The 19,364-nt window shown below is 35.4% G+C and overlaps 1 protein-coding gene across 2 annotated transcripts in view; it reads right to left on the bottom strand.

The window, feature by feature from the left end:
• Window positions 1-19,364, bottom strand: part of XPR1 (xenotropic and polytropic retrovirus receptor 1) — a 191,224-nt gene that overhangs the window by 145,909 nt on the left and 25,951 nt on the right. For both annotated transcript variants that reach the window (XM_065873063.1, XM_065873064.1), the window contains exon 2: window positions 17,485-17,536. In XM_065873063.1, the coding sequence (XP_065729135.1) occupies window positions 17,485-17,536 (52 nt within the window). The remainder of the gene's footprint in view (window positions 1-17,484; window positions 17,537-19,364) is intronic.

Raw genomic sequence — 19,364 nt, 5'->3', positions numbered from 1 at the left:
TAAGAGTTTTATAGTGTCTGGTCTTACATTTAGGTCTTTAATCCATTTTGAGTTTGTTTTTGTGTATGGTGTTAGGAAGTGTTCTAATTTCATTCTTTTACATGTAGCTGTCCAGTTTTCCCAGCACCACTTATTGAAGAGGCTGTCTTTTCTCCATTGTATATTCTTCCCTCCTTTGTCAAAGATAAGGTGACCGTAGGTGTGTGGGTTTATCTCTAGGCTTTCTATCCTGTTCCATTGATCTATATTTCTGTTTTTGTGCCAGTACCATTCTGCCTTGATTACTGTAGTCTGAAGTCAGGGAGCCTGATTCCTCCAGCTCCATTTTTCTTTCTCAAGATTGTTTTGGCTTACAAATTGTAAGACTTTTTGTTCTAGTGCTGTGAAAAATGCCACTGGTAATTTGATAGGGATTGCATTGAATCTGTAGATTGCTTTGGGTAGTATCATCATTTTCACAATGTTGATTCTTCCAATCCAAGAACATGGTATGTCTCTCCATCTGTTTGTGTCATCTTTGATTTCTTTCATCAGTGTCTTTTGCCTCCTTAGGTAGGTTTATTCCTAGGTATTTTATTTTTTTTGTTGCAATGGTAAGTGGGATTGTTTCCTTAATTTCTCTTTCTGATTTTTCATTGTTAGTGTATAGGAATGCAAGAGATTTATGTGTATTAATTTTGTATCCTGTGACTTTACTAAATTCATTGATTAGCTGTAGTAGTTTTCTGGTAGCATCTCTAGGATTCTCTATGTATAGTATCATGTCATCTGCAAACAGTGACAGTTTTACTTCTTTCCAATTTGGATTCCTTTTATTTCTTTTTCTTCTCTGACTGCCATGGCTAGGACTTTCAAAACTAAGAAAAGTCATAATGAGATTATATTTTCCTGTTCTTCTTCTAAATACTTATGGCTAAAAGTAGGAATCAGTTACACCAGGAGTATAGGATTAAAAATAATCTTGTAATAAAATCTTCACTAAAAAATTTCATAACTACAGAGAAATCATGCCAGAAATATATATTTACTGATGAGATTTTTCTTCCTTTTCTTTATATGGTAACATAAATTTTACCATTCTAACCAATTTTAAGTGTACAATTCAGTGGTATTAAGTATATTTACAATGTTGTGCAACCATCACCATTACCTATTTCCAATCCTTTGCACTACCTCAAATGAACACAGTACATAATCACTAAGTATTTGTTAAGTGAAACAAAAGCAGGAAATTAAAGATACTTCTTTAGACTCAGTCTTTTAAATCATAAAAGATGTGAAACTGAGATGCTACTATTTATAGGAACAGCAGACAAAAACTACTGGCTAATTATTAAACCCATCTGATAATTCTGAAAATTCATATTTGTAAATACATGTTCAATTAAGCTGCATAGTATCATACTGACTGAATATAGTGCCTTAAATAGTCTTCTTAGCTTTTCTAAATTAATTTGACCTAATTGTTTCTCACTAGGGGTCCTAAAAGAACTAACTAAGAAACACTAATTAGAAATATCACTGCCATCCTCATGTTACTACTTTAGCACCAACACTACCACCTCCACAGAAGGAACAAGTGACCATGAGAAAAAAATTAGTATACAGATTAAAGACATTCATGAGCAAAATCAGAACCCCGAAAGACCTCTTCTAAGAATTAAAAGTTAAAATCTAAAATATTTTGCATAAATGCCCAGAATTCATGTTTGCAACAATCAACACTCTGCTTCTACTGGGATGTTCCAAATTAACAATGTATAGAGTTTTTGGAGAGTTAGGGTAAGAACCAGAAAAAGAAAACTAAAATCAGGAAGCACAACCTTCACCTTTCTAGGTCCATAACAAACAACGTATAAGTAAGAACAGAGAAGAATGAGGTCCTATATCCCCAAGCTCTATTCAGATAGTGTTGTGTAGGCACTTTAAACACTAGAATTTACCGGGGCTTCTCTGGTGGCGCAGAGGTTGAGAGTCTGCCTGCCCATGCAGGGGACACGGGTTCATGCCCCAGTCCAGGAAGATCCCACATGCCGCATAGCGGCTGGGTCCGTGAGCCATGGCCACTGAGCCTGCGCGTCCGGAGCCTGTGCTCCGCAACGGGAGAGGCCACAACAGTGAGAGGCCCGCATATTGCAAAAAAAAAACTAGAATTTACCAACTCTAAAATGCCTCTCTTCATAGTTCTAATTTGAAAAAACAATTCTAAGTTAAACTACTTCGTTCTATTCAAAAGTGAACAAAAATTCTATTCAGGTTTTCTGACCTTCTTTATTTTCCAACTACTATCAAAACGAGAAAAATTCTATCCTTAACAGTTAATTCTTTGATTCCCCCAAATTATAAAACTTAAATATGAATGCAAGGGAGAATTTAAAAAGAAATATATTTCTACAAGTAATATAGACTGACTGAAGAACTAGCAAGCAAAAACATATGCCAAAAATTACTTTGTAGTAAACCTCGTTTTCAGTTTAAGTAAATTCCATTTAAAAATGCGCTGTGTCTTGATAAAGGTGATGGTTGAACAACACTGTGAACGTATTAAATGCCACTGGATGACAGTACACTTTAAAATGGTTAATTTTATCTTTTGTCAATTTATCTCAGAAAAAAAAAATGCTTCTGTGCATATTCTGGGTCATGTAGCTAATTAAAAATTATGAATCTGCTATAGAAAACAAACCTGTGGTTACCAAAGGGGAGAGGGAAGGGGGAGGGACAAATTAGGGTATGGGATTAACAGATACTAACTACTATATACAAAATAGACAAGCAACAAGGATATACTATATAGCATGGGGAATTATACCCATTACCTTGTAATAATGTATAACAGAATATAATCTGCAAAAATACTGCATCACTATGCTGTACACCTGAAACTAACAATATTGTAAATCACTATATTTCAATAATAATTTTTTTAAATTATGAATCTGCTTTTTCCAATATCTTGAAGGGAGCATGTAACCCTAATTGTTTTTTGTTTTTATAAATTTATTTTATTTTATTACTTATTTTTGGCCGCCTTGGGTCTTCACTGCTACACGTGGGCTTTCTCTAGTTGTGGTGGGGGGGGACTACTCTTCATTGCGGTGCACAGGCTTCTCATTGTCGTGGCTTCTCTTGTTGCGGAGCACGGGTTCTAGGCACGTGGGCTTCAGCAGTTGTGGCACGTGGGCTCAGCAGTTGTGGCTCATGGGCTTAGTTGCTCCATGGCATGTGGGATCTTCCTGGACCATGGCTTGAACCCGTGTCCCCTGCATTGGCAGGCGGATTCCTAACCACTGCGCCACCAGGGAAGCCTGACCCTAATTGTTGATGGCAGACAGCTGGAAGACTCCCAACATGGAAGAGGACACAATTACAGGAATCATAAAAATATTTAGCAGAGCTGAAGACTGGATGGTACCATACCTAAAGCCTGCATTCCTCTGGACTTCTATTTTTGGATACTGCTAAACTAGAACAAAGCATTCACAATGATCTCTAAATTCTCACCTGCATTAGACTAACAGCCCCAAATGTTAAGATATACTGGTCTCCCAAATAAAGTCCAACTTTTTTAAAAATTTAAGCTTCTTGGAAATTTGGCCTCATCCTTAGAGTTCACTATTCTCCTATAATAACCTTCTGCTTCATTTAAAGTGTTCTATTGAATCCCCCCGAACGTCTTATGTACTTGCACCCCTTTGGTTTTGTCCTGTTGCTTCTCTGTGCCTAGAAGGCCCTCTCCTACAGCTATAACTATGCTTCAAGACCCAAATCAAATCTCAACACCTCCATTAATCATTCCCTTACTACTTCGTTTATGAAGATTATTTTGTGTACATTATAGATAAACTGTTCCCGGGGATATCTACCTAATATGCTGTGCTATTCTTGTATTGTTTAAAGTTCCTCTCTGCTATAAATACCCCAACTTATTTACCACATCATGAGTGAACGGTATCATATTTTTCCTTAAGTAGAAAGACTAGTCGTAGTCTTCTAAAAGGATAACAACCTCGTTCTACTAAGATGACAGAGATGTCATATAGAAAAAATAAAGAGTATAAAAATAATAAATCTTACAATATAAATTTCCTTATTCTGTTCCATCCTTTATAAAAGAAATGCACAAATTCAGCTATTTCACTTTCCCATTATAATGACCAAAAGATTCCTTTTTGAATAGCCTAATAAGAACATACTTTAGAATTGCACACCAATTGTGGAACAACAGAAACTCTTAAATATATTTAATCACACTAGATTTGCAATGCCCTGATTCAAAGTATAGATATTTCAACCTCAAGATTCATGTGCCTCGGGAGTATATGCAAAGTTAATTGCATGTGATAACACACCAATATAAATTCAATTTCCTTTTCCAATCTCACTGATTACACCTTTTATAACAAGAACATAGCTGATCAATTTCTCATCAGGAGCCACAAATTGGCACTCAGTCTCAGTGATAAACTATGTTTTCCCTCTCAAACTTCAATAAAGAAAATGAAAATTTAATCTGTATAGGCAGATTCCCTACCCCCAACACTCTAACGCCAAAGAGGTGTACTTGTGGTTCCCATGCCTAAAGAGTATTATTCAATCCTAAAATTCATCACAGTTCACCTTTTCAGCTGTAGCAGACACTTTCAAGTCTAAAGTATACTAAGAATCTAAGTTTTAATGAATGAGGTATTTTATCTTAAAATATAAACATATATATATACATATATGTATTTATGCATATGTGGGTATGTATGTATATATTTCTCCCCACTGAAAAACAAAGTCTAAAACAATGAATAAGTCAGTAGCAATGATACTCTGAAAGAAGTGCTTATATGTGGCTTCTAAAGGAATTAAGACTCCTTGGTTATCACGAAAAGAATCAAGACTCCTTGGCAAAATGGTTGATTCCAGCTCCCAGGCTGGAAATATGTTAGATGAGTCTGGAAAGTTTTGTCATATCAGACAGAAAGGAAGCTATCAAAGACTATGAGGGCCATATCAAAAGGAATGAGGAAACCACTTGAAAAGGCTCCTACTGGGTCAAAGTTAAAAATCAGATCATTAATATGGATAAAAACTACAATGGACCAAAACATACTAAACAGGTTTAAACATATTAATTCATTAAAACACTTAAAAACATTTCACTGGTCATCTTTGGAAAATGTTAGAGCAGCAATATTATTTTGAAAACTATAAAATAAAAGAATTAGGCAATCATCCTACCTTTCCTACGCAAAGAGTTAACAAAGGTAAGTTTCTCTTTATAGAAGGCTGGCTAATAAACACAAGAGCATTAAGATATCACCACTAGGCTTCCCTGGTGGCCAGCGATTAAGAATCCGCCTGCCAATGCAGGGGACACGGATTTGAGCCCTGGTCCGGGAAGATCCCACACGCCACGGAGCAACTAAGCCCGTGTGCGACAACTACTGAGCCTGCGCTCCAGAGCCTGTGAGCCACAACTCCTGGAGCCCGTGCTCTGCAACAAGAGAAGCCACCGTAACGAGAAGCCCGCACACCGCAACGAAGAGTAGTCCCCGCTCACAGCAACTAGAGAAAGCCCATGCACAGCAACTAGAGAAAGCCCGCGCACAGCAACAAAGACCCAATGCAGACAAAAATACATAAATAAAATAAATAATAATAAAATTTAAAAATCTACATATCACCATTTTGTAAACCTTAACAAATTCATGGATCTGGGGCTAGGCAATGATCATCAATAGCTAGTAAGATTACAAAGAGAAACAATCTGACATTATATATCCCTCCTAAAAGAGGTACACACCAGCACCTATAAAGTGTTCTTGGGAAAAAGTATATATACATAATATTTAACCTGATTTAGATCAAGTCTCTAGATTTAAATACAAATTTACAGGAAATACGGAGAACGGATACCATGTTAAGGTATACCACAGGAGTACAATCAGTAAAATCCATACTCTGGGAGATGAAAAAAACCAAGCAAGCCAGTTTGTTCCATCAAGTAATAATGATAATAAACATTTTTTAAAGAAAATAGAAAACACAAGAAAAATAAGAGTTGGAGGGGAAATCTATAGACCAGCTCTAACCAATAAAACATTCTTCAATGAGTGAAATGCTCTATGCTGTCCAGTATGGTAGCCCCTAATCTCATGTGGCTCCTGGGCACTTGATATGTAGGCAGTGTAACTGAAGATCACACTATTTCATTTTAATTGTAATTAATTTAAATTTAAATAGCTACTTGTGGCTAGTGGCTACCATATTGGATGGTACCACTATTGATCAATGGAGAATTAAGAGACTTATTAATCACAGTATATCATGTGATCTTATTTGCATCTCTAGTCAAAGTAATAAATTTTTTAAACTATATATTACTAGAAATTTCTTAATAGTATTAAATATCTGTCTGATATTCTTAATAATATTAAGAAATTACTATTAATATTTTTTATGTGTGATAACTGTATTTTGGTAATTAGGGCAGAAACTATCCTTTAGAAATATTTACACCAGAGAAAACCATAATTCGAAAAGATACATGCACTCCAATGTTCATAGCAGCACTATTTACAACAGCCAAGACATGGAGGCAACCTAAATGTTCATCAACAGATGAACAGATAAAGACGTGCTGTGTATATGTGTGTGTGTGTATATATATATTTACACACACACATACATACATACACACACACATATATACACAATGGAATATTACTCAGCCATAACAAAGAATGAAACAAGGCCATTTGCAGCAACATGGATGGATCTAGAGATTAATATACTGAGTGAAGTAAGTCAGATATCGCTTATATGTGGAATCTTAAAAAAAAAATGATACTCATTTGTATAAGTTCATTTACTTATATACAAAACAGAGATAGACCCACAGACATAGAAAACAAACTGATGATTACCAACAGGGAAGCGGGGGGATAAATTAGGAGTTTGGGATTAACATATACACACAGCTATGTATAAAATAGATAACTAAGAAGGACCTACTGTAGGGCACAGGGAACTATACTCAATATTTTGTAATAACCTATAAGGGAAAAGAATCTGAAAAAGAATATATATATGTACATACATACATGTATAACTGAATCACTTTGCTGTACACCTGAAACACAACATTGTAAATCAACTATTCTTCAATTTTTTTTAATGTACCTTAAAAAAAGAAAGAAATATTTACAGAGAAATGATATAATTTCTGGAATTTGCTTCAAAATAATCAAGGGGGATAAAACAAGACTAGGCATTGAATTGATAAGGACTGAAGCTGGGTGATGGATAAATGGGATTCTGTATACATTCTACTTTTGTATACCTTTGAAATTTTCCATAATAAAAATTTTGGGGGGAGGAGAGGACACTTAACCTGCATGCTAGGAAGAGGTTTGCCTTTCTGTTTCCCCCAGTAAGGATACCAGAAATATAAAAGAAATTCTTAAGAAAGATAGTTTGGTTAGAGGCAGATAAACTGTCCTATACTATATTTTATACACTCAAGCCTGACTATCTACTGGACAGCTTTTCACTTTCTGGGTATCATACTTGAACTTTTCTTTGACATCATTTGACTGCTCCTTTCAACATGGGTAGATTAGAATATGAATGCAAATGCCTCAGTTGTAGCTCTAGCTCTAGCACAAAATTTAAAGGAAGAACATTAATCACAATGTATTTTTTTTTCAATTTGGATTAGGGATATGGTAGGCCAAAACTGACCACGACCACCCCCACCGGAGGCAAATGCTATCCTTGTCAAACCTCTGGAACGTGTGATGTTATCTTATTTGGAAAAAGGGTCTTTGCAATGTAATTAAGGATCCTGAGATGAAATCATCCTGAATTACCTAGATGGCCTTCAATCCAATGAGAAATGTCCTTAGATACACAGAGAATAGATGGAGGAGAAAACAAAGTGACGAGGCAGATATTGGACTGAAGTGGCCACAAGCCAAGGAAGCCAGCAACCACCAGAGGCTGCAAGAGGTAGATTATCCCCCCAAAATTCCAGGAGTGCAGCCCTGCCAATACCTTGATTCACACTGTGGCCTCCAGAACTGTGAGAGAACAAATTTCTCTTACTTTAAGCCACCAAGTTTGTGATAAATTGTTACAGCAGACACAGAAAACTAACAAAGGGGATTATCTACTCTTTCAACCATTGAATACCTTATTCCTTCTTCATATTGCCTCAATAATTAAACATTATTGAGAATCTAAATGATTTTTAGAGCACCTTTTCCATTTTGAGGTCAGGAATTTTTGTTTCTTTTATTCAATGATGTAACCTAGTGCTGGAAAACTACTCTCTGATCATAGCTTTTTTTTTTTTTTTTTTTGCAGTACGCGGGCCTCTCACTGTTGTGGCCTCTCCCGTTGCAGAGCACAGGCTCCAGACGCGCAGGCTCAGCGGCCATGGCTCACGGCACCAGCCGCTCGGCGGCATGTGGGATCTTCCCGGACCAGGGCACGAACCCGTGTCCCCTGTGTCGGCAGGCGGACTCTCAACCACTGCACCACCTGGGAAGACCCTGATCATAGCTTTTTATGCTTCTTTCTACCTTTCTCATTGGTGTTCTTTTACTAAACACCTAAGGTGGTCCTACCTAAAGAAATAAGAGCATAAAGAAAAACTTCCCTTAACTTTAAATTCTGCCAACTTTAAGTCTTAACAGTTGTTCCAGTTTTCTAACACTAGTTTAGAAAATTCTATCTGAAATCATCATATTCAATACTCCTGTGTTATAGTACCCTTTATATACAATGTAGAATATACACCAATAATTCCCAGAACATTTCTGCTTCATGACTTAATGTTTTATATTTATTCCTTCTCTACTTTATGACCTTCCCTCAAACTTACCAATAAAAAAAGAAATACCACTATGTGACAAATGACACAGTGCCCTTATGTGTTATTGACTTTTATACGCAAAGGAAAATTTTAAACACTGAAAATATTATAAATACTCTGCAGTGTCGCAAAGAAAGGATTAAAAGCCTGTTCAAAGCACTTCTTCATTTCTTCTAGCTTCCTACCTATATGCTACTCAAAGTTGATACATATTTTTAATCACATAATTTACTACCTATTTATATTGTCATCTTATGTCCTAACAATGAGCATTAAATTATGTTTAATTCTCTGTGAAAGAGAAGTAGATACTGTGTCAACTCGAATAGTAATGCTATTATCCAGAAGCACATCTTTCCTATTCATGAACTAGTTTGAGGTTAGTGACATCTTTAAAGAATACACAAGTATATTTTTGAAGGTGATAATATTTTTTACCTAGAAGTTGTCATTTCCACAGTACAAATGAATATGCAATCCTTTTCCAAAGTAAACATGAAATAAGCACATCCTTCAGAAGAAAAAACTCCATTATATGTCTCTGAATATCAGTCAGGGCTTTTGATCCTTTCTAAAAGAAGTTAATGGGGAATAGAAAATATATCATTCTTAAAGAGATGACAATTATTTTTTTGGCTTGGCTCCTGTCTCAACTTCCACTTCTTAGCCATCTGTATTTCTTTATTTAAAAACAAGGTTGCAGTGGCTACAAATGAATCCAGCATTTCATTCTGGAGGTTAAACTCTCTACTCATCTATAGTCTTCTCATGCAATATAAACCTACTACTAGCAGAAGGACTTCTGAAAATTGACAGTAAGTGACTAAACAAAACAACACTAATAGAAAAGTGGAACTTAGAAAAGATACTCTCCTGCCACTGCCCAGCTGAAAATGTAACAAATTACATATAGTTCTCCCTATTACAAATATCAAAAGGTTTTATTTCTAGGTCAGAAAAAATTTTTTTAAAGAGACAGTGATACAGGATAGCAAAAAGGGAAACTGGGGGGAGGGGAGACACAAGATTAAAAACAACATAAGAAAAGTAATGTATTATGAATGCATAGATTTAACAGTAATCCTATACATGCAAAAACTACTTCATGTATTTTAGAAATGCAATTCGGTCTTCCATCCTCTTGAAGCTCACATCTGTTAAGACAACAAAGACCTATGGAGAGAGGTGAGGTGGAAGAAGATGCCTGAAGTGGACTCTGTCCGTTCAAGCGTATAATCAGAATGAATAATTTACAAGCATACTTTCATCTTCAGTGCCACTAAGAGCTGAATTCTAAGGAGCTTAGGGAGACTGTAAAACATCTGCTAACCAAGTTGAATATGCAGAGGAGACCTAAGCAAAAATGATCCAACAAACCTGTTCATAAGATTGGGGAAGGGGATGGGGGACTAAAAAGAACTGGCCGAAAACCAGAGACTAATGCAGCAGTGGTCAGTGACTTATATCCTTAACTATATCTATTCATTCCATTTTAGAAAGTCAGATAGCTGTATTAAGCTAACTGAATCAGAGAGCTATATTAGGCTAACATTAGCTATATACTCCCCATCAAAAGGAATACTTTATAAAATAACAAAAGAGGCAAAATGTGAAAGGAAAACAACCAAAGCACCTCTAGGTCTTTCCATTTTAATTCAAATAATATAAAACATATATTCCACTAAGCAGACATATATGGAAAAAATTCTCCAACAATTCATATAGGTATTTTTCAGATCTATGCCTATTTCATGTACCTTTGAAAGGAAACATACCAAAACAAAAAGAAGTGCTTTAGTGTCTTACAAAAAATATACAGTCACCCAGTAGCTTATAAAATATGATTTCTCAGCAATCAAAGGAAACTCTATGCTTGGCATCAAGACAACACAATGCCAAAAAATCTTTATAAACTAAGATCTCATATCATCTGCTTCTCACTCAGTTTTAAAGAAATGCTATGTGTGTCACCTCAGACTATATCTTATGAAATTACAGTCAGCATTATAAGACAACAACAAACAGTATGCTTAGCCATCTAACCAGAAGGTAAAATTCTGCATCTAAAAATCAAGAGAAGTTAAAAATTAAAAAAAATAAATAAAAACAAAGAAGCAAACTAGGTGAATTTTAAAATAAATGGTACTTTGGCTTTAAGGAAGATTGAGAGAAAGGATTCATTTCTATTCCTACTCATTGATGTGCTCAGTAAATATGTAAGGTATGTGCCTATTTTAGATACTAAGTATAAAATGGTCAAAAAAAAAGACAAAATCTCTGGTCTCAAGGGACTTATCTCAAAATTAATAAATCAATGAAAAAACACAAGATATAAAAAAACTGTATGCAAAAATAAATAAATAAAATAGGGTGATGTAATACAAAGTGACTGCGTGGCTTCATAAGATTGGGTATTCAAAAGGCCTCTTGAAGGACAGCTATGGAACGATCTAACGAAACAAAAGGCAAGAGCTTAGGCCCTATTGTAAGAGCAAGCTTGGGCTGATTTAGGTACAGAACAAAAGGCAATGTGACTGGAGCCTAGTAAACAAGGGGAAAAATGGCAGAAGGTGAGGTCACAGACATAGGACCACATTATTTAGGGCCTTGTAGGTCAGAGTAATAAATTTTTACATTATACCCTTGGACTGTAAGAAGCAGTCTCATGAAACTTACTGTCATGCTTTTTGTAAAATAGCTGTTGGGGATACTATCCACCACACCAAACAAAATACTCTTCACGAAGGTGCAAAGGAAGAATTTCTCTCAGATCTCATGTTCAGTAAGAGCTGATCTTTTTCTGAGTAACTGGTATAAATTTACTTTATGTGAATTCTGAAATTAATCATGCTCTCCTCTATCCTCTGAACTCCAGCAAAGTCAGGGCTGAATCTACAATTAGTTTCTGGCAACTGTATAAATCTTATGGCATCTATTTTTTTAATAAACTTTTTATTTTAGAATAGTTTTATATTTACAGAAAAGTTACGAAAGTAGTACAAAGGATTCCCATATACTCCCCCCCAACCCGCCGGTTTCCCCTGTCATTAACATTTTACATGAGTATGGTACATTTGTCACAATTAATGAGCCAATAATGATACATTATTATTAACTAAAGTCCATAATTTACTCAGATTTCCTTAATTTTTACCTGATGTGCTTTTTCTTCCAGGATCTTTATGGTATCTATTCTATATATTAAATTTACTGGAGCTTTATATCACTATTTTATCTTTATTTTCCCCTTATTCTAACCTCTATAACTACTGTTATCTAATTATTTTATCTAATTCTATAAACCTTTCCCAAAAATTCTAGGAATTATGTGGAGCAATAAAAAAATTAGTAGAAAGAGATTTCTTGAAAGACACAATTAGCTTTTGCCCAACAAGTCAAGTAGTTCAGTATTATTCAAAGTAGGTAATGCTTTATAAATCTTTTAAAAATACAGAGACTCAAGGAAATGTCCAATTAAAAATGTTACTCAAAGATATCGTTTGGATAAAAATATAAAGTCAATATAAAAAAAGTATTTTTATGTTTCAGTATTAATCTCTTGAATTCTCTCTCCTTTTGTTGTCATATATAGCATTAGTAATCCTGATTGTTCTTACTGATCCATGCAACCTTAACATGGTCTCTGACTGTACAAACCTAAGATGAGGGTGAAGCAAAATGATCTTTTAACGTCTCTTTCAATTAGAGGTGTCGATTTCTTAATTCTGTGACCTAGGCTGACTGTCAGATTCTCATATTTTTGTATCACAAGAGTGGAAAACATTAATGCTTCTAAACAAAAGATACTACATTTTAAAAAGAAGATGGCAAAATAAAGTTTTAAGCTTTACTTGAAAATAATTCAGAGTACAAACTAAAATAAATTTAGTGTATAAATTATATGAAGTGTATAAGTTTATATATTATACATATATATGAAAATCATATGTATCAAAAATATCCTGAGGAAGGAGGAAGTTTCCCCAAAAACAGGTGTTAATATTTACCTAAGTAAATTTGACAGAATTTGACTACGTCAAATGGGTACCACAATTAGGAGTTCTGTTGTCATATCTATAATAAATTGTCTTGCGTCAAAACAATTTTGATTATCAAGATGTGACTGATTCACTGATGCTGGGACTTTCAGTTGGCAGCTTAATTTAATCTGCCCCAAATACCCAAATACCAAATACCACATTGACAGTAGGAACTATAAAAACACAATATAGTTGAAAGGTTTTTAGCATCTATTTCCAAAAATTCCTCAAAACATTATTTCATTAAACACTGACTCTAAGGGTCCTAAGTGTGCCTGCTCCTCCACATAAAAAAATATATATCTACTATTTCAGTCACTTTAATACCCTTATTCTACTGTCACATATGCCCTACAATTCTTTCTGCAGAAAAAGATAAAATAAATAGTAAAATTCTTAATTATCTATGCCATTATTTAAAAATCAATGCATTGTGTTAGTTTTAACATAGAATTTTAATTCACCTTCTTAGTCATATTTCTAAATGTAAATGCCTACCGAAAATAACAAAGATTACACAGAAGCGTAGGTAATGATATATATCAAAGGAGATTAGATATAAATTGATAAGGAATGCCTGTTAGCACTTTAAATATATCACTTCAGAATATGAGCATTTCCTAGTTATAACCATAAGACATTTATTTTAAATAAAAGTAGAGACCCTTTATTTTTCATGAATCAATGTATGAATGATCATGAAATTCACTCTCAAAGGACGAATGAAGCAAAATAACCAAGAATCTGAATGTTTATTTATTTGAATAATAAAAGCAACTTTAAGTAAATGCTCCTTGATATCTTAATACACTGAAATTATTTTGTTTGGTTGGTTTACTTTTTTTTTTTTTTTTTTTTTGCGGTACGTGGGCCTCTCACTGTTGTGGCCTCTCCCGTTGCAGAGCACAGGCTCCGGACGCGCAGGCTCAGCAGCCATGGCTCACAGGCACAGCTGCTCTGCGGCATGTGGGATCTTCCCGGACCGGGGCACGAACCCGTGTCCCCTGCATTGGCAGGCGGACTCAACCACTGTGCCACCAGGGAAGCCCTGGTTTACTTTTAAATGGGAAAAAAAGCACCACTTTATCTATGAAGAATAAAGGCACTATCCTGAAATTAGAAGAAAATAATCCACTAGTGTAAAAAATAGTAGTCAACTTCTAATCAACAAACACTTTCATATACTGTGCCTTTTATCTAATTTACTTTTATCAAATAAACCACTTCACTCTTTTAGAATCCATTTCAAGTTACCTTTCTTTCACTATAATCAGAAATCCACTCGATCTTAAACTAAAGTACTGTGAAAATATGAAGCTACTTATTTTACTATAACTAATCTTAAGTAATAATTCAACAAAAATGTTTTTTAATTCTAATAACAATGTTAAGTTATAACGATTTAATATATGTAAATAATCAGTACAGCTATTACTTATATTCAATTCAATGCAATAAACATTTAAAAAATAAACATCCTATAAATGCTAATAGAATAATCAGACTATAGATGAACTTAAGAAGCCTATAAACCTACTGGCTAGTTATTGCCTGAAAAAATTTAGCATTAACAATACTGGCCTAAAATTCTTTAAGATTATTTATGGCTGAGGACTTCCCTAGTAGCGCAGTGGTTAAGAATCCGCCTGCCAACACAGAGGACACAGGTCCAAGCCCTGGTCCGGGAAGATCCCACATGCCACGGAGCAACTAAGCCCGTGTGCAACAACTACTGAGCCTGCACTCTAGAGCCCGCAAGCCACAACTACTGAGCCCCTGTGCCACAATGACTGAAGCCCGTGCACCTAGAGCCGTGCTCTGCAACAAGAGAAGCCACCACAATGAGAAGCCCGCGAACCGCAACGAAGAGTGGCCCCTGCTCGCTGCAACTAGAGAAAGCCCGCGTGCAGCAACAAAAGACCCAATGCAGCCATAAATAAATAAAATTTATTTTTTTAAAAAAAGATTATTTATGGCAAGTGTTCTCAACTTTGGCTATTTTATTAGAATCACCTAGAAAGACTATAAAACTATCAATGCCTGGGCTCCACTCCCCATATCCTATTTTAATTGGCCTGAGAAGGGTACCAAGTATCAGTATTTGTAAAACAAACATACAAACAAAACACAAGAAAACTGAGTTAATTGTGTAGCAGATTTGAAAATCACCAATTTATGGTATACTCCAGTTTTAAGATTAAAACAAAAAACTTGCTTACTGGCACCAAAAGTCTTAAGTCTATTAAAACTTAAGGTATAGAAAAAGAGGAGAATGAAGAAAAGAGAGAAAGACAATATTCAAAAAACTAATCAAGGCCAATCAAACATTTTTTTTCCTTTAAAAATGTTAAAAGTTGGGACTTCCCTGGTGGTGCAGTGGTTGTGAGTCTGCCTGCCAATGCAGGGGACACGGGTTCGAGCCCTGGTCTGGTAAGATCCCACATGCTGTGGAGCAGCTGGGCCTATGCGCCACAACTACTGAGCCCGCGTGCCACAACTACTGAAGCCCATGCACCTAGAGCCTGTGCTCCATGGCAGGAGAGGCCACCGCAATGAGAGGCCCGCGCACCGCAACGAGGAGCGGCCCCTGCTCCCCGCAACTAGAGAAAGCCCGTGTGCAGCAACGAACACCTAATGCAGCCAAAAATAAATAAATAAATTTATATTTTTTTTAAAAATTGTTAAAAGTTAAAAGTCCTACCTTGGACTTTGTGATAAATCTGCTGACATTGCATTATTTTATAGATAACTGCTAAATAAAAATCTAGAAATACAAACCCAATAGCAAGAATAAATGAATGACAGAAATGATTATCATTTAAATTTAACACCATATAAAAGAGTAAATTAATATAGTATCACAATGCAAATGAGATACAAAATTATAGTACCTTTAAATAACTTTTTCTAACCTCAGTACTACATAGAATGTTTCCTTAATCTACCTTCCAATACCTTCAATTCCCCAGTGTCTCTAAAGAGAAAAATTCATTTTAAGAAGACAAAAACTACATGGGTTTAGTTTGTTTATCTGAGAATGGAAAGAATGAACAAGTACAGAATATTTCCCTTATGAAAGCAGCACATATATCTGCATGATCAGCCGAGAGTACTCCCTTTATAACAGGGTCCAAAGAAGTTAATGTCTCTGGACAATGAGATAAAGAAAAAGTTATTAACTATAAATATTTGTCATTTTAGCATACTTTGACAGAATTCAGTTTTTCTCCCATAACAGCTAAAAGTATATGAGAATTACTAGCAACATGATCCAGCATGGAGGGATGAATAAAGATCATAACTTTCAACATATCTCAGAATATCTTTGTTACAAACCAGATGGTAAAACTTTAAAAAAAAATTAAGGATAAGTAGTCCAACTTTGAGAATAAAATTAAAAGAACCAATATTAAAGCAAGTAACACAGGGTGAGGAAACCAGCTTAACTTCCATGTAATTTCATTTTTCTTACATTCTTAAAATATTTTGAGGAGGTACTCTTTAAGACACATAAAATAAGAGATAATAACCTAATAAAGAACTAAACATTTGTCTTCAGTTAAATATTAGAGAATTATATTAACTATGTTAAATATAATATATTAAATATAATCCAAAATTTAGTGACATATTATAAAAGTAATACCCAGGTGCCAATACCCTAGTAAAGATTTTGAGATGCTGAAGGAAGCATATTTTGAATTCAGAACAGTTAGAGCTGAAAGATATACACTTCTGTGTCATTAAAGACAATGAGATTTTTAATTACAGGTCTGTCATTTTAATAAACAACTTCATATTCATCTCTCCTGAAAATATGTGATGCAAAATTTTAAAAGACTATCCAGCCTCAGAAGGAACACTCCCTCAAGAAATAGTTGTTGAATTAGCTAATTATTTACTGACACAAGAACTACAACTTTAACTTACAACTCTCCAAACCTATCAAAGGTTAAACCCATAAAGAATGAGCTGGTGAGTAGAAGCTGAGGTAACAGAGGATCAATAAAGATAACTGGAAAGATAACCACTATCCTTAGGTCAGTCATTTTATGACTGCCAAACTGTGCACAGGCATACATATACATGCTTATAAACACACACACACACACACACACACACACACACAGAGTAAATATGGTTTGTTGTTTTACTAGTCCCAGTCTAAAGACATGACATAAATGAAAGAAAAAGCTGTGTTGCCCAGACTAATTATGAACTAAGGATTTACTGAATGATGGATGGATGGATGAATAGACAATAGAGACAAATATAAAAATACATTGTTTGGGGGAGGGAGCATGACACAGATAAGAGCTTTAACTCTAAACCAATATCTATGATTCACAATGCTAAGGTGATTTGAGGACATTATAAGAGATCCATCATAAAGTAAATGTGGGCTAAACAAAAAAAAAAGTTTCATTGAAACACAAAGTAATCATAATATATATTATAAAAAACAAAAAAGATTTATATAGTAGGGCAGGTTATATTAGTTTTATACTGTTCAGTTTAAAATACCTTTTCTTAAAAAGTTTTATGTGGCTAAATGCAGAGATTAATGCATCTTACCTTCCACAGAAGGTGCCTGGTCCTGAGCTGAGTACAGCATATCCTTAAAAGCCTATTAGAAAGAAAGAAAAGACATATATGGAATCATGAGTAATCTTTACAGTAAAAGCATTTTGAGCTAAACAATTACTTCTTTTTCAATATCCAGACAATGACTACATACGGTTCCCTAAATTGAGAATTTAGTGAAATACTTTAATAAGCTAAAACCCAAATACTATACTTTCTTATCAACCCAGTATTGTCCCATCTTTAAGATGAGGGCTCATGTGTATACTTTAAAAATTAAGGGGCATTTGGAAAAGAATGAAAAATCACCTGAGAGATCATAAAATCTCTTGACTAAAAAAAAAAAAAAATAGTGATAGAAACTGAGAACAGTCCTAGAGGAATACAATGGAACACTGCATAAGAAGATACAAAATGTGGGATACAAATTTTTTTAAATTGTGGTATCATATACCTGAACATAAAATTCACTATCTTAACCAGTTTTTTTTTTTTTTTTTTTGCCGTACGCAGGCCTCTCACTGTTGTGGCCTCTGCCATTGCGGAGCACAGGCTCCGGACGCGCAGGCTCAGCGGCCATGGCTCACGGGCCCAGCTGCTCCGCAGCATGTGGGATCCTCCCGGACCAGGGCATGAACCCACGTCCCCCGCATCGGCAGGCGGACTCTCAACCACTGCGCCACCAGGGAAGCCCTTAACGAGTTTTAAGTGCACAGTTCATAGTGTTAAGTAAAGTTACACTGTTGTGTAGACAATCTCCAGAATTCTTTTCACCTTGGATGCAAATACTTTTCAGTGGAGGTCTGGAAAGTCCTCTGTTAAAAGAGTTCAGGACTATAAAGATAGTAGAGGTTTTATTGTTTTTTCCAAACCAGTAAGTTAACTAACAATCATATTTAGGTAATTTAGATGGTTGCAGTTTGGTCTCTTAATAAGTGGTTTTGGGACAGGAATGAAAAGTACTTCTTCATACCTACCAAAATGGTAGAATCAATTAAGTGGATAAACTCCAGAGCAGAAGAGCTGGTCATAAGCTTAGGTGACTTTACCTATCCCATAGCTTCAAATACCATCTAACCAACCACTGGTGATTCCCAAATTGGCCTCCAGTACAACTGACATTTGGGGTCAGATAATTCTTTGTTGTGGGGGGCTGTTCTGTGCATTTTAGGATTTTTGGCACTACCCCGGTATCTAAAGATTCACTAGATACCAGCAGCAACCAACCAAAAATGTCTCCAGACACTACCAAATGCCCCTAGAGGACAAAAATCACCCCTCTCCAGAACCACCGGCCTAGAGTCATTCAAGCATATAAAACCAAAAAAGAAGAAATAAACCTCCAAGGTAACCCACTCTGTATTCAAGTCTAGTAAATTATATTCTTCCCCAATGAAATTACCATTTACTTTAAATTAATGACCAACTTGTCAGTTCCATGACTAACCCTAACCAGTCTGATAATATACAAAAGCCTTAAGTGAATAAAACAAAGATCTAGAACTTCTTTTAAGAAAAAATGTATATATGCTCACTACTTTCTTTACTATTTCAGATGTCTCAGGAACCACTAACGTCCAGTTTAAAAACAGAAGTTAGCTCAGATCTTATCAAACATCAGGAAGTCTTTATTTCAGTTCACAGACTGGAATTTTATATTAAAGTCCTATACAAGTGCAGAGTAGGGGGCTTCCCTGGTGGCGCAGTGGTTAAGAATCTGCCTGCCAATGCAGGGGACACAGGTTCAATCCCTGGTCCAGAAAGATCCCACATGCCACGGAGCAACTGGGCCCGTGTGCCACAACTACTGAGCTTGCGCTCTGAGAAGCCCGCGCACCGCAATGAAGAGTAGCCCCCGCTCTCTGGAACTA

Source organism: Phocoena phocoena, chromosome 1 (genome assembly GCF_963924675.1).
Source record: "Phocoena phocoena chromosome 1, mPhoPho1.1, whole genome shotgun sequence".
NCBI classification, from domain to species: Eukaryota; Metazoa; Chordata; class Mammalia; order Artiodactyla; family Phocoenidae; genus Phocoena; species Phocoena phocoena.
This window is presented reverse-complemented; position numbering and strand designations above follow the sequence as displayed.